At 48.3% G+C, this 16,212-nt stretch overlaps 1 protein-coding gene across 1 annotated transcript in view; it reads left to right on the top strand.

The window, feature by feature from the left end:
* The window catches only part of MARCO (macrophage receptor with collagenous structure), a 39,787-nt gene extending 23,813 nt beyond the window's left edge, over positions 1-15,974 (top strand). The window contains exons 9-17 of the mRNA XM_078329125.1: positions 2,871-2,969; positions 3,077-3,112; positions 3,546-3,644; positions 3,737-3,799; positions 12,026-12,070; positions 13,140-13,238; positions 13,787-13,831; positions 14,474-14,650; positions 15,710-15,974. Coding sequence (XP_078185251.1) covers positions 2,871-2,969; positions 3,077-3,112; positions 3,546-3,644; positions 3,737-3,799; positions 12,026-12,070; positions 13,140-13,238; positions 13,787-13,831; positions 14,474-14,650; positions 15,710-15,843 — 797 coding nt within the window. The 3' untranslated portion in view covers positions 15,844-15,974. The remainder of the gene's footprint in view (positions 1-2,870; positions 2,970-3,076; positions 3,113-3,545; positions 3,645-3,736; positions 3,800-12,025; positions 12,071-13,139; positions 13,239-13,786; positions 13,832-14,473; positions 14,651-15,709) is intronic.
* Positions 15,975-16,212: the final 238 nt, after the last annotated feature.

Here is a 16,212-nt window from a genome sequence, read left to right on the forward strand (position 1 = left end):
CTCAAAGGTCTAGGCACCACACTCAGAGAAATACTGGCCTAGAGGCTCTGGACCTGACTGGGCATGCCATACTCTCTGCCTCTCAGCCTCCTGCAGCCATTGGAGAGGCTCTGTGCTGAATGGCAGAGAATGAGGATTCTGGAGCCAGGCGGGCTTGGTTCCCATCCTTGCTCTGGACCTGTTCCTCATGTGACAAGCACAATACTTCACCCTTCTGAGCTTTAATTTTCTCATTTTAGAAAAGAATGGTAATTAAAGTAGACCTATCTTACAAGACCGTAATAAGGGAGAGAGGCCATGTTTTCAAGCTGTCTGCCACATGATAGTCACCAAGTACGTGATAACTAGTAATAGCAGTAGTAGTAGCAGTAGTTGTCTTGTAAGGTAGAAAGGGAAGGACTTCAGTTTCAAGATCAGGCAGACCTGGATTCTGATGTGGCTCACTGACTGTGTGACCTTGGGCAAATGACTTAACCTCCCTTAGCCTCAATTTACTCACCTAGGAAAGGGGGCTAACAATAATGCCAACCTTTCATGAGGATTAATTACTGCAGGAATATAAGACTTATAAGATGTGTACCACTGTACTGGGCACATGGGAATTCCTTACCAAAAACTGGGAAGGCTTGCTCTCAAGAAGACAGCCCTTAGCAGGGATGTGTCATCCATCCTCAAATATTCAAAGGGCATTTGTGGGAAAGAAAATGGTCTTTCCCAGAGTGGTGCCCAGCAGAAGAATAAGGCCCAATGGACTAAGGTTTTAGGAGAACAAATTGTGCTAAGGCAAGGGAGAAAGAATGATTCCGAACTTGGGGCTGACCCACGATGAAATGGGTGGGCGTGGGTCTCAGCGAAAAGACGACTGCTACAAAGGGAGGATGGGCTGCAGAATTCTCCTACCTGGGCTTATGGGGGATACTGGCACCAGGCAGATGGTTGGGTGGTCGACCTCTGAGGATACTTCCAAAGCTGAAACATCACAGTTCTCTCCATAGATGGCAAAGGGAGACCCAGACTTTCTCAAGGTGGTCCCACCAGTCCCAGAGAAGGGGACACAGCCAGGTCTTGGCCCACTGAGTCTGAGTCATGCTGCTTCCCACCCATACTGTCACAAAGGCGAGCATGGAATCCACACCCAGACACAGGCCTGGAAATGCTGTGATCAGCGAGGGAAAAGGCAGCAGTTTCAGTTCTTCAGAAATCAGGGCTCTGGCCCACCCCTCCTCTTCCCAAATTTCCTCTCCCGAAATCATGAGACCTCTCTTACCCATGGCTTGCTCAATGCACTGCTGGTGGCTGGGCTGTGCAAACCAAGGGAGACCTGACCCCAGTAGTGCTGAGATTTTACCTATTCTCTTCCCACTAGTAGATAGATAAGCCACCAATGTGAAGTCCCAGGGGACAAACCTATTTTCCTCACTCTGTTACTTAGCTACAGCTGGAAAGTTCTGAAGTCAGCTGTGCTTCCTTGGCCAGAGCCAGAGTGTGGTCCTCTGACCGATGTGCCACTGCCCTCTTCCCAAAACCATCCCCTTTGCTGGGGAGTGGAAGTTATAGCAATGCAGATGTAGGTCCAGACCATTCTGAAGAAACCTTCTATGGCCCACTTGATGGTCCTGGCCCACAGCAAAGAAGGCACTGACAGATTCCTCCAGGAAAACAGTTCTCAGTGCCTTCTAGCAGGTGCTGTTGGCCCCTTCTCCAGAGTGGACCCTTCTCTGCTTTTTTGCACCTCTAGCTGTTATAGGACAACTTAGCCATAACCAAGTTCCTTAAGATTGCTTTGTCTTCCTCAAGGACCAACCACTCTTGAAGTATTCAGCCATCTCAAGGGGTCTGATTCACGAGCCTCACACCTCGTGAATTCACATCACGCAATGCCAAGACCCAGGACTCTCCCTTCTTCCTATCCTCTTCAGATCTCTCTGTCCCCTTTTCTAAGTCACTGGCGAAGGCTGGTGTCATGCCTGAGTCCTCTCCAGGTTCAGAATTATCAAAATCATAGATAGAGCAATAAATGCCTTTTAACAAAATTGACTCCCAATAAGCCTTTTTGAAAGCCTGAAAGGTTGCATTGTGGTGAGATATGTATTCCTCTTTAGACCCTCTCCCGACTCTACCCACCCCCAGGGGAATGGAGTTGAGCACAGACACTCAGCTGATGGTGGGACTTTGGCAGCTTATTGGTACCCTACATTGCGTGGCTGGCAAGGTCCAGGCAGTCCACCCCACAACCAAAGAAGTCACAGAGCCCTACCCCAGTGAGGAGCCTCTGTCAATTAATATGCACCAGGCACCAGCAAGAGAGGAGGGAGAGACAGAGGACTCAGAAGGGGACAGGCTAGTATGAGCCCTGAATTCTGATGATAAGTGGAAAATTTGAAATCTTGGGTACCAGGAAAGCCCATGTCTGCAGCACTGGCAGGAATATGAGCTGTTGCAATGTTTTTCTCCCTGTTGATGCCTCCAAGTTGCTATTCTCAGCATTTGGAATCTGCTTTTTGGAATACTCAGGTTTCCATTTTTGAAGTGAATTCAAAGAATTGCGAAAATGCAGACACTAAAAGGAGCCAGACAGTGCTGGCTGAGCCTGGGCTACTGTCCCTCCCAAGGGGACCAGGGCCTTCTGTTGAGTGTCAGCCATATCAGGTCACCTCACCAACTTTTCATGAGTTTCTGTCTTGTCTCTGGGGCAAAGCAGTGAGCTCCTTGAGGGCAGTGGTCATATCTTCCACTCATGGGCACCAAGTAGGAGCACAGTATGTTTAGGGTTTGGAATTTCAGTGGAATGGAGGAAAATTGTCAAACGGGGAGAGGGTGGCCTGATTGGAACTCCATTCACACCTGACTGAGCCTTTTTGGTTTTTCAGGAGGCAAAGGTGACAGGGGCATGAAAGGAGATGCAGGGGTCATGGGGCCGCCTGGAGCGCAGGGGAGTAAAGGAGACTCTGGGAAGCCAGGCCCACCAGGTAAGAGGGCACATGGTCACATCCACTGGTCTCTAGGTATTTCCATTTTTTTCTGGCTGGCTGAGTCAAAGGGAAAACAAATTCCTAAAAGTTCTTTTTCATCTTAGGTTTGGCTGGTTTTCCTGGAGCTAAAGGAGATCAAGGTAAGAACTACAGGAATCTGGGCCTCATCCCAGCTACCACTGACCTTGGCAGAGTGAAGTTGGGGACCTGACTCCACCATCTTTTGCTTCATTGTAGTATTCACCCAGAGCACGTGGGGTTTCTTAGAAACCTGGCCCCAGCTAAGAGGAACAGGGCAGCCAGCGGGGGGCAGGCCTCACTGATGTTTCTCTTTAGACTTCACCCCACTTTGCCACCCAGGGGATGGCGTTGGACAGTCACACCCAGAGCTTCTAGTAAGTCCACAAGTCCCAGGCTAACTCATGGCTTCTAAAGAGAGGGGTAAAAGCTGCCAAGGGGACTGTATGGTGTTAAGAGATACACGTCTCACTGCTGAGGACAGAACCTCCGGGGGTTGGGCAGCCAGGCCCTCTGCCAACCACCACAGCCTGGCCGTCACTACTTACTTTTCAGGACAACCTGGAGTGCAGGGTGTTCCAGGCCCTCCTGGTGCAGTGGGACGCCCAGGTGCCAAGGGTGAGCCTGGCAGTGCTGGCTCCCCTGGGCTAACAGGTGAGGTCCTGGGCCCTGTGGCGGGCATGGGAGTGATGTGTGAAGACCCATCTAGTCCAGCCCTTATGCCATCTGTGGTGTCTGTTGTCCAGGACTTCCAGGGAGCCCTGGGAGTCCAGGAGCAGCAGGCCTGAAAGGAAGCAAAGGGGATACAGGTAATGGAAGGTGTGGGTAAGTGAGTGGGTGGGCTTGCTGGGTGGCAGGATGGATGGGGAGAAAAACTGGCTCCTTGTAGGCCCATGGAGGAGGCAGAGGGTCTTCATGCCTTGGCCTCTGAGGTTCCTGGTTATGGGGGGCAGTTGTCCCTACCAGGACCCCTTGACCCCAATGGCCTAGGGCTATTATTTCTCTGCTCAGGTTCATGAAAGGCCTTGAGTGCCATGAGCAAACCTCCATCATCAGGGAGGAGAGCAAAGCACCTTTTCCATACCATTGTCCTGGTCTGCTTCCCAGCTGCATGTTTCTGCTCTCTCCTACTGACCCTTCACTGGGACACCTAGGAGGGGGTCCAGGAGTCTGGATTCAAGCTGGAGGATGTAGAAAACTTCTTGTGCATTTTCCTAGGTGGGGCAGGCTAGAGCACTGACCCACACTAACCAAACTCACAAAGACTAGTTTATACCATAATGCCAGCTACGTCTAGGTTATGTGCCATCATGTCTATTTAGTCTAGGTCGTAACCCTTATACCAACATAGTCTACTTTATAAGGCAGTTTGGTCTATGGCTAAGTAAATTCAGGCACCTGCAGTGTGCTCACAGTCTAGAAAGTCCAGACCACTGTCACAGTGAGTAAGACCAGTTCCTGCCTTCCTGCCCTCGGACATGCAGGGCAGTGCAGTGAACAGAGACACTGTTGCCAGATGGTGTGGGCACATTCTGATTGGGTATTTGTATGGAGAACTGTTGCATACATTGGAAAGCCAGGAGCAGGCAGGAGGGGCTATGGGGAAGGCAGGGTTGTGATATAAAGCTGCATGTATGCCAAGGACATCTGTAGACAGTCTGCCTCCACCCCCTCCTCTGCCTGAGAAGGTCATGCTTGTGTCAGACAACCTGGATGCCCTCACCCCAGTGCTGTGCTAGAGACCCACACTGGGACCTGGTCCTCCACAGTTCTAATCGATTGATTCATTCATTTATCACCACCTCCTGGCAAACTCTGGACTCTGGGCTTGAGCTTTTAGGTTTTTTTTTTGGAAGGTTGTCGGGAGCCATGGCAAGGGCAGCTTCTACAACCTCTGACCTTATAATCTGTCCAGCCCCACAGCAATTGTGGTTTTCATGGATAGTGTGTTGGTATGGGAGAATCCCTGCTACCTGATCCCATGTGGATGCCACCTAAAGGCCATCAGCAAGGTCTCACCATGGGAAAGGCTCCATTGTCAGGCATCCTTGATTTGTTGACTGTCCATTTTGATCTTATAATTCCGTGTTCTCTGGTCCTCAGTCTCAGAGTCTACCTGACTATGAGAACTGATGCTCTCTTGCCCCTGAGCCTTCTGTGTGACTTCATGGAGATGATTACTTTCATCTCTCAGTTGTGGACGGTAGTCACCCTCTACCCCCACCCCCACTGCCAGACTAATGGTTCTCGACTAACCAAGAACATTGGAGGTAAAACATGATTTTACCCACAGGAGCACTGTGCTCACTCCCCAAGCCCCAAGTCTGTGCCTTCCACAGTCTGAGGGTAGGGAACCCTGCCCTGACCTTTGCAACCTGAGAGAATTTGCAGAACAAGACTAGCTCCTGCTAATGAACATCTTCTTGACACCAGTGGGACAAGCACTCTCCACAGTGCAACTTTACAGTCAAACAGCCAGTAAGAGATGTAGCCAGGTTCAAATCTGGGCCTGGACAAGCCAAAACTTGGGGTCCTATTAGTACAGTCTATCATGGGCTTTCTCCCCAGGCCCACCATCAGGGAGTGAGGATGAGTGACACCTCCTCTCTTCAAACCATTTCAGAACACATCGGAGCAGAAGGTAGCAGCTTGTTCCACTCTTAGGAGGAACTGTGAAGCTCTCATGCCCTATCATGGTTCTTAGTTATTTACCTAGGACCCCACATGCATTTTAGCAAAAGACTTTTGGCCCATAGCTTGGGGATCATTTTAATTTTATCATCATTGAGACCTTGTATATCTGTTGAGCACCTTTATGGAGTTCTCCAATAATTAGACCTAGTGGTGAGTACCAGCCAGCAAATTCTAGGGGTTACCTCTTAATTTTGGCTGACCAAGTAAACATGAGGAGTTACATTTCAATTTGGGGCTTGTGATAATTGCCATTTATCTAAAACTGCACAGGTTTCCCACCCAAGTCCAAATGTTTGCCTTGACTAAGTAGCTGACAGCCCAAATGGACATCTCAGAGGGGAATTCCAATAGGGCCATAATCTGGCTATTGTAGCCGAGTCTGTAGATCATCCTGGAGTCATAGGCTAATAAGCTTCTGGAGAGATTAGATTTGACAACTTCTGAAGTGGAAGAAGGGAGGGCAGGTGGAGAATGGGAGCCCAATCTCCCCATCATGAAAGACAGCATACACTTGTAAATGTCAGGATGTCAGTCATCCCCACATCAAAGCCACTATGGTACTTGGCCAATTTTGATATATCAAACCAGTTCCAAACAGACGTATTTCCTATTTTGTAAATAAAATCATTAATCTTTCAAGAGAATATCTAGCCACTTTAAAGGAAAACAGAAAAATTACAGTGCATTGGCCTGACCTAGGTGACAGCTAGGTTTCATTACTGCACATTAGTTATTTCAAAAACATGAGTGGTCCATTTGTTATTATCAGTGCCTCTGGGCCAGGCATTGTGCTTGGGTCTTAATGCCTATGATCACACTGAACTTACCATTCCTACTTTACAACCAAGGAAGGAAAGGCTCAGAGAGAGTAAACCCTTTGCTCACAGTATCACAAGGAGCATGAACTGAATTCAGAAGTGAATCCCAAAGTGGTGCTTTTCCATATTTGGTTTTACGGAAGAACATAGAATGTATGACTTGAGAGAAATCAGTTACCTTCACCCAATCCCCACCCCAGCCACACCTCCCACTCCTCCATAAATGAGTAAATCCTGGCTTGGTCACCAAGCCATTCTACCTCCCCGATAGCCACTGACCACACACTACCCCATTCAGGTGAAATGCTTCCTCTCGTTTGCATCTCTTGAGGGAGAGGAGCCAGCTCATACTGAAGAAGACAAAGAGAAAATGCCTTCCATTCTGCTGGGAAGATAATCTCCACATTTTATTAAGCAAGGTATCAAACCCTGCAGAAGCTTCTCTCAGGGTCACTTTTCTTACCTACTAGAGACAGACCCTGTCCAGTTTCTGTCACTCAGTTTTTCTAGCATTTTCAGTTTCAAAGATTGCAGAAGAATAACCCAATTTTAGCTCTACATCTCTTAGCCATTTTAAAATACAATTTGTTTATAAATAAGGAAGGACTCCACTTTAGCTTGTAATCATGACATTTCTCTTTTTACTGTTTCCACCTCATGAAATGACGTTAGAAGCAGCTAAAACATTTAAACTCCAAAACACCAATGTGATTGAAAATTCTTTATCGCAATGACCTTTATGTCTAAACTATAACAATGTGAATTTTTCATGCCCTTTTATTTTCCTCTTGGGGCAAAACCAAAGTGCAAATAACTCAAAATTCATTTTCTCATCTGTATTTGAAGATGTTTTACTTTAAAGATAAGCCAAAAGGATCATCCATAATAGCAATTAAGCCCTATAGCATGAATATAATTTCTCAGTTAATTCCATTCCTCATATCTAAGTACTGAGGTAGTCCAATAATTTATTAAATTCTAGTAAGTCAAATCACTAAGTTGTCACTTATAAAACTCTTCTCCATTTCTCTCTGTTTCTTCGGGAGCTCTGCAGAAGTCCACACATGCCCCAGTTTTGAATCCCTTATCCTCCATCTCACTTCTTACCACAATTTGTGGTAAGATTTGTCAGTTATTAGCTCAATCCTAAATTTGCCAGGTTGCATCTAGCCTCCAAGTTGTCATGGCATTTAGGAAAGTTTCCCAGCCGGGTGCAGTGGTGCATGCCTGTAATCCCAGCACTTTGGGAGGCCAAGGAGAGTGAATCACAAGGTCAAGAGATCAAGACCATTCTGGCCAACATGGTGAAATCCCTTCTCTACTAAAAATACAAAAATTAGCTGGGTGTGGTGGTGCACGCCTATAATCCCAGCTACTTGGGAGGCTGAGGCAGGAGAATCGCTTGAATCCAGGAGGTGGTGGTTGCAGTGAGCCAAGATCAAGCCACTGCACTCCAGACTGGGAACAGAGTGAGACTCCGACTCAAAAAAAGAAAGATAGAAAGAAAGAAATGAAAAGAAAAAGAAAGTTTCCCCAACCTGGGCAAGACAGCAATGACCCCCTCCCTAGAGAACATTAAAACATTAGCTGAACATGGTGGCACGCACCTGTAGTCTCAGCTACTCAGGAGGCTGAAGGAGGAGGAGGAGAATAATCTGAGCCCAAGAATTTGAGGCTGCAATGAACTATGATTACATTACTGCACTGCAGCCTGAGCAACAGAATGAGACCCTGCTGAGAAAGAGGGGGGGGCGGGGGGAGGGAGGGAGGGAAAGAAACAGAAAGAGAAAAAAGAAAGAAAGAAGGGAGGGAGGGAGAAAGGAAAGGAAAGAAAAAGAAAGGAAGAAAATTTTCTTAATGTGTTGGAAATTTCTACATTTAACTCGGAATCAGAGATCTGAGCCTCAACTTGAACTTACCACTGACCGGCTGGGTGACCACAGGCTCAGCTACCTGACTTTGTTGAACCTCAGTTTCCTTTTCTGTGATGTGGAAGCAATGTAGAAGAACACCAGGTCCCTGACAGTTCCACAGCACTCTGGGTTCGAAACAGGCAGCTTTCCTGGGAACAGGAACAATGGAAGACTTTAGTCAGAACATCAGCTCAACACTAAATAACTGGAAGGCATGTGTTTTCTAACTTAACATACTTTTCTTGGGGGAAAATTATTTCTGTAAAAACACTTTGCAAGTAAATATTTGGAGCCCTCTCAGCTTGATAAGCTTGTGATACTCAGGGAAAGCCAGTTTGCTCATGGTTAAGAAGAAAAATCCAGAATTCATTTGCTCTCCAGTGTAGTTTTACAACATGCAGCTCTAGAACCCATTTTTCAGCCATTTTTTTCCTCCACCATGCAGGAGCTGATCCTATCAGGATGCTTCCTTGATTTATAGTGAAGTAATGACTAGTTCTTCTATTGATTAGTCTATGAACTGCCGCTCAGCCAGCATCCTCTCAGAGTCCAGTGAGGTTTGGAGAGAAATCACACAAACCTCAATTCTAATTTCCAATGTCCATTAGACACATATCAGAAAGCATTTCATCAAGGTCCAGCCTCTGCCATATGAACTGTGGGTTCAGACACGAAAGGGGGCTATGAGTTCCTACAGAGACAAGGAAGGCTGCTCAAAGGAGGTGGGGTGTGAACTGGTCCTTCAAGAATAAGTGAGAGTTGTTTAGGGCTGTGCTACTCAAAATACGGTTCCCGGACTTGCAGCATCAGCATCTCCTGGGAACTTGTTAGTTATGTGGATTCTTGGATTTCCACCCCAGATCTCTGAACCAATGATTCTGGGTGGGACCTAACAAGTTGTTAACTAACAAGACCCACCCAGATAATTCTGATGTATGATCTAGTTTGACTAACCCTCTTTTGGGGGGAAGAAATGGCCCCAGGGAGGCTGGAGATGTCTTGGGAACCAAATGGATGGACCAAGTGAAACTCCAGAGAGGCATGAGCCTAGTACTGGTGGAACAAAGGTGCTTTCAGGGAACTGTGTGAGACTGGGCCCAGATGATATCCCTGACTTCCCCATTCACTCCTATGTGACCTTGGATACCTCATCTAGCATCTCTGAGTGTGTATTTCCTCCCCTGTAAAGGAGGGAAACCACACTGCCTTAGAGGGTGGCTGAAAGATCAAACAATGTAATGTACATAAAGTCCCTGGCACAGTGCCTGGCACAATAGAAGCAGCAGAAAATACTGAGTCCCCTGGAGGTGAGGAGCTAAGAAGGGAGAGTGTGGGAAATGAAGAGGGAGGGTCAGGCTTGGGGCCATGGACCTGGTGAACAGGGGCTTTTCTATGATTCCTGTCTTTAGAGGGTGTTTGCTGTTAGTGTTTTAGAAGGTGGTTGGAGAAGTGCATCTCTTTGGGTGGCCATGATAAACAGGGGGCACAGTATCTTGAGGTCTCTTCTGATTACCTGTATCTGAACAGCATATGTCAAGGTGGGTAGAGAGAAAAATCACATTCTATATATCTATGATGGTGATTAAGTAGGAAACAGCCCATATCCAGACTCGGCCCCTCCTGTCTGCATCCCAGAGGGTGCCATGTTGCAGAAATCTCTACCTTAAGCGCATGTCCCTAGAAGCAAGGTTCAGGGACCCCAAAACACTGTGACTTCCCTGGATATGGACTGTTTCTTACTTCATCACCATCATAGGCATATAGAATGTGATCTTTCTCCCCACCAATCTTGACTATGCTGTTCAAATGCAGGTAAGCAGAAGGGAAACGTATGTGGCTTCTGCTGGGCAACCTTGGCTAAGCCTTTCAGGTCAATAGCAGACATTTACCGGGTGCTGCTGTGCAGCAATCCTGGTGCTCGTGTGTGGGTTCAACCCCAGTGCCTCAGGTGCTCCCCAACTGGAAGGAACACAGGATCCACAGGGTCCTGTGACATCATTTATTCAGCACTGGCCAGGCACGGGGCTCAGCACTTGAAGCACATGATTTCATTTCAGCCTCACTAGTGCTTTAGGAGGCAACAAGGAGCCTCAGAGAAAGAGACGTAGGCTCAGAGCAGGGACACCTGGCTCAAGGTCACAAAGTCAGTATAAGGCAGAAGTGGACTCAAGCCCAGGCTGTCAGACTGTGGAACCACTTTGCTTTACTGCCTTGGGAGAAAGGATATCATGCCTTGGGTGAGGATGGGAAGGCTTCACAGGTGATGACATCTGACATCTTTGCAGAGTTTCCAAGCTAAATGCGAGTTCTCCAGGTGAACGAAAGGGGTGAGGCATTCTATTCAGAGAGACAAGTGTGTGCACAAATGGCCCTGGGGAAGCTGGGGCCTCTCTGCCAGGGGCTGACCTCTAAGGCACCTCCGGCTTTTACAAGAACCTATCCCAGCTTCAGTTCTGTCCCCCTCCCTAAAACGAGGAACAGAAGTAGCTGCCCTTTCAGAATCTTCTAGTGCTTCCCACTTCTCCTGTTGCCCATCACAGTTTATCTTGCTCATTATTCAAAGAAGGGGCCATGAAGAGGCCTGCCAGCCCCTTGCCTCACCCTCCACTGACCAGCACACTGCAGGTGCTTGGGAAATCCAGGAATTGAAGTGAGAGGCAGGGCAGGGCAGGCAGAAACTTCCCCTAGGCAACTGCAGGGACGTTGACCGAGCTCCCTGCTTGGCAGGGGGCACAGATATTTATGACTCACTGTTTGTGTTCCCCTCATAACCCTCTAGTAACTGTTGCTTGACAGTCAGTAATGAGTTTGCATTTCCCCAAGTTTGTGCGGCAGCCTTGAGGAGTCCTATTTCTCTGAAATAGAATGAATATTGGCACTTAAAATCAAGAGGCCATGATCTTGCTAAATGAACAAATTCTTATTTCACAGTGACCCAGCAGGGTGCTGGGGACAGTGGGTCTTCCATGAAAGTTTACTGAAAAAAAAGGATGAATAGATGGAAAGAAGGAAGAAAGGGAGGGAGGGAAGGGGGACCTTTAACATCAACTACAATAGGACAACCATCAATGATTTTGGTTATGATTTTTCCATTTTCTGTATATTAGACACTTTAGCCACGAGTCTTTAGCCACTGGGGGCAACAATGAAATAAACCAACAAATACTTATGGAGCATCTACTATGGGTGAGAACCCCCACAGCTCCTGGTGGCCACTGAGTCCCCTCCGCAGTCTTTTGGCCATGAAGGTAACTTTATTTTTTGAATATCTCCCAATTCTCTTCCAATATAAATGCAACAGCAGGGAATGGGATTGGATTTAGACACAGTCCAGGTTACTGGTGGACAGGGAAGGCCAGTGGTGCATCTGGGGTCTGTCTAACCCAGGCTTTCATCAGTACCTTGCTGTTTCACCCCAGCACACCTGTTCTCATTCATCTGCAGACTGTCTCGTTTTATGATCTGCTGAAGAGGCTTTAAACAATCGTGGAGAACCAATGTATCTTTCCATCTGCATTAATCAGACAAAAGGTAGAAGTTGTCTAAGATTAAAAATGTCTAATATCTAAGTTTTATTATCTCCTCCCTCCTTTTTTTGTTTTGATCTTAGGACTTCAAGGACAGCAAGGAAGTAAAGGAGAATCAGGAGTTCCAGGTAAAGGGCTGGCTGCATTTTTATCTCTCAGAGTGATGACGAAGGTCTGCTTACTCAGAGGGCAGGTCTTGTTGACTTTGAATGTACATCTGTGACCTTCCCCCAAAGTGGAGGTTAAGACTCCAGGGCTCTGTCACTCAAGCCTCAGATTTCTCTGCTGCAAAACCTGGGGAACAACAGGAACTCAGCATCCTGAGGGGTGTAGGGTATGGGGCAAGGGCTGAGGAGGCAAAGGGTAAAAATGTCAAGAGAGCTGAGGGTGGAGGCAGAGGCTCCAGGCTGTGCAGCCGCCATGGAGCTCTGCCCCTTCCACTCCAGTCCACGGCTGCTGCTTCCCACCTTAGCTGTGGCCCCCAAGCCACTCCTCTCTGCCTCCCACCACCTCTTGCTGGGCTTTCTTATTCTTATCCCTCCTCCAGAGCCTGTGCTTCAGCTGGGTACTGAGCTGGCCCAGCTGCCGGGCATTCTAGGCCTCTTAACAGCCCTGCCTGTGTGAGTGCAAAAGCAAGATTTTTCAGACACGTTGCTTGAGCACTTTTTCTTCCTCATAAGGTAGATATTCTATTACGTTTTTTTTTAATTTTTAGAGACAAATGTCTGTGTTGCTGAGGCTGGAGTGCAGTGGTGTCATGATAGCTCACTGCAGTCTTGGCCTCCCAGGCTCAAGTGATCCTCACACCTCAGCCTCCCAAAGCACTGGGATTACAGGAGTGAGCCACTGCACCTGGCCTCTATTACTGTTTTAACTCACTGAAGGAGTCATTGAGGCTTAGAAACATTCTAGCAAATTCTCCCAGCATCGCTGGAACTTCCACATAACTATGTAATTCCAGAAGGACCAGCAACCTATGGAATACCACCACAGCTATTTCAACCTGTCTGTTCTCGACAGCATCCACCTAAGAGTTGAGAGATCAGCGCAGCCCCCAGTGGGACCAAAGACAGACTGAACATTCAGGCAGCCCAGCCGTGGAGGAGGCCTGGCAGCTGAGGATAACTCATTTATTAAACAGCAAAGCCCTTGGGTCTCTCTTGGGAAGGCAGAGCTGACCAGTGTCTCTCCTCCCAGGCCCTGCAGGTGTGAAGGGAGAACGGGGAAGCCGGGGGCTGGCAGGCCCCAAGGGAGCCCCTGGACGAGCTGGCCAGAAGGGAGACAAGGGAGAGAAAGGTAAGCCCTCTGCATCTGATTCCTTGGTTTGTAGGGCTGTGCTTTACAGTCAATTCTGTACCTTAAAGTAGGAAAGGCCCAGTTTTAGGAGTTTTGGGGGTTTACAGAACCCAGGAGGGTAGAGGCTCATTTCTTTAATTGACAAGTCTTGCCCTGGGGTTGCCCTTGGCATGGAGCACACAGCAGTGAGTAAGGTGCAGTTCTAGCATCTGAGGCAGCAATGTGAACGTGCGTTTGAAGCATGCCCCACAACCCAATGCCCCTAGGCGGTTTCCATGAAGGAGATACATGCATCCCACTCCATGACTGGACCAAGCATCCCTCCCCAGTCTAACTTCAACCCCTCTTGCTGTAGCTCAGGCTCATTTCTTCCTGCTCAATCATTGACACCAGCAGGAAGTCTTGTCTCGATAATGCCAGGCCACAGGCGAGACCCAGGGAGAGTCTGACCACCCCACCCCTCTACCTGCTCCCCACTCCTGCAAGTGCAGGCAAAGGGGTCCTGCCTGGGTCTCCCTCAAACCGTGTGGGTTTTCTCCTCATGACAGGATCTCCTGGGGAGCAAGGAGAAAAGGGAGCAAAAGGTGAAAAAGGTAATCACTATTTATATTCTCATTAATGCGTGCTTTCAAGTCAATTCTGTTTGTTGTGTTGTTGGGGGAAGAGACCTTGGTTCTCAAAGAAATTTCTCATTTTGGGGAAAAGTCCCTTGAATGGGTCTAGTCCCTTGAATGAACCTGCCCAGGACACACAGGCACAGAGCAGCAGCCTTCCTCCCCGGCCACTCCCTCCCTCCCTCTCGTTCTTCCTTTCCTTTTCTCTCTCCCTCCCTCTCTTCCTCCTTTTTTCCCTCTTTCCTTCCTCTCCCTCTCTCCTTCCTTTCCACTCCCTCTTTCACTTCCTCTCTCCTTCCATTCTTACCTTCCTTCCTTCTCTTTTCTCAACTTTTCTTTTTTCTCTCCACAACACATGACAAGACGTGGTATATGCGATTTACAAAGCAGCCACCGGAGCACCTGCACCCTGGCCTTGCGCCTGCAGGCCCAGGTGCATGGAGGCTGCATGCCAGGTTGGGTTGGTGCTATAAAGTGGGATGTTCCAGGCTCTGGTGATATCCAAGCAGGGGCTTTTCTTTTCCTTAACTATAGAACCTTTAAAATGAAAAGAAAGAGCCTGCATTTATCCAAGCCCCAAGGGGCCTTCCTCTCCTCTCCCATGTGTGTTTCTTCACCCAGGTGACATCCCACTGCCCGTTAGGATTGTCGGCAGTCGTAACCGAGGCCGGGCTGAAGTTTACTATGGTGGTAGCTGGGGGACCATTTGTGATGATGGCTGGGACGATTATGACGCCATTGTCTTCTGCCGCATGTTGGGTTTCTCCAGAGGAAGGGCTGTGTATCAAGTGGGAGCTGGTGAGTGATTCACGCGTCAGGAATCTCTTCCCAGAGGTGTGGATGTGGCTTTCTCTCGCTGGTGGGGTGTTGACAAGTGACTCAGTGTGGTTTGCCTTGAAAGAAAAGTGTTAGTCCAAGCAACCAAAAAGCTCTACAGCACAGAGCTCCAGGTGTGCACCCTTCCAGTTTGGCAACCCCAGCAGAAAGATGAGCTGTCTTTACCAGAGCTGACAGTGAAGGCTGGCCTGGCTTTGGTCAATGTCCATCGAGCCCTGGAGTCAGAATGCCACACAGCTGAGGGTGTTTGCCAGGGGTGGCTCTCCAAAGAACAGCTAAGTTGCTGGGACTGGAAGAACAGAGAGAAGATGCAGGGCGGGCAAACACAGACATTCACTCCAACTGTCTGCAAACCAGCAACCTGGATTGACCAGCAGTCTTGGTTATGATCATCTTTAAAGAGAAGATGGAAAGGGAAGAGAAAACATATCAGAGCAGGGGCTTACTAAAATTTGGGGGAATTGTCTTTGGATGCTGGTGACTCAGGCCATGTCTTTCAGTCGAAAGTCTGAACCTTGAGCGAAGGAGTTAAGTCCCCAGGCAGAGCCCTTTTCTCTGGCCATGGGAGCTGGCCCAGTAGGACACAAGTCTGGTTTCCCTTGCTCACAACCCCAAATGCTCCTTTTCCTTACCCCAATCCAAATCCCTGCTTTGGAGCAGGGCGATGGCATGATTACAGAGGCATGTGAGGAAGGTGGATGCAACAGGAGTGACTTAGCAGAGAAGAGACTAAAGGCTTGGACAACTCCCTAGGAAGAGATTTCAAATAGTGTGGGGGTTAAGTATTAAATATTGGCATGAGACTTTAGTCGAAAGGTAGAGAATAGAATGGAGGCAGAGTCATTATAAAAACCCAGGCTAAGCCAGCCATCAAGCACACTGGGCCTGAATGGGCTTGAATGACTGTGGGAGCATTCGGCAGTCTACCCCAGACGGAAGCTCCCGGGCACACACATGGCTGCTTTGCTTTGACTCTAATCCCACCCTTCTTGCTCTCTCTCTTGCTTTCTCTCTATCAAGGCACTGGGCAGATCTGGCTGGATAATGTCCAGTGTCAGGGCACAGAGAGGACCTTGTGGAACTGCAACAAGAATAGCTGGGGCTTTCACAACTGTCGTCACAGTAAGGACGCAGGCGTGGAGTGCAGCGCCTGACCAGGAAGCCCTTTCACTGCTCTGCTCCTGAGGTGTCCTTGGGCTCACACGTGGGAAAGCAGAGGATCTCTGAGGAGTTACCTGGGGAAACTGAGCAGCCTCTGGAGAAGGGCCATCAATAAAGCTCAACAGTTCTGGCTGTGGCTGAGTGTCACTGTGTTCATACCTCTCATCCCCATTAATGTGCCCACTCAATGCACATTTCACTAAATTCCCTCAGGTCCATAGCCAAGGGAAAGTGGGGGTGGAGGTGGTGATGCAAAAGGTGAAGGTCACGTAAGGTTAACCTTAGTCTTGACCATCTCTTCAGTCATTCAGACATAACATCTTTCACGGTGAGCTCTCCCTCCCCATTTTTGTCATCCCCTG

This window comes from Callithrix jacchus, chromosome 6 (genome assembly GCF_049354715.1).
Source record: "Callithrix jacchus isolate 240 chromosome 6, calJac240_pri, whole genome shotgun sequence".
In the NCBI taxonomy this organism is placed as follows: domain Eukaryota; kingdom Metazoa; phylum Chordata; class Mammalia; order Primates; family Cebidae; genus Callithrix; species Callithrix jacchus.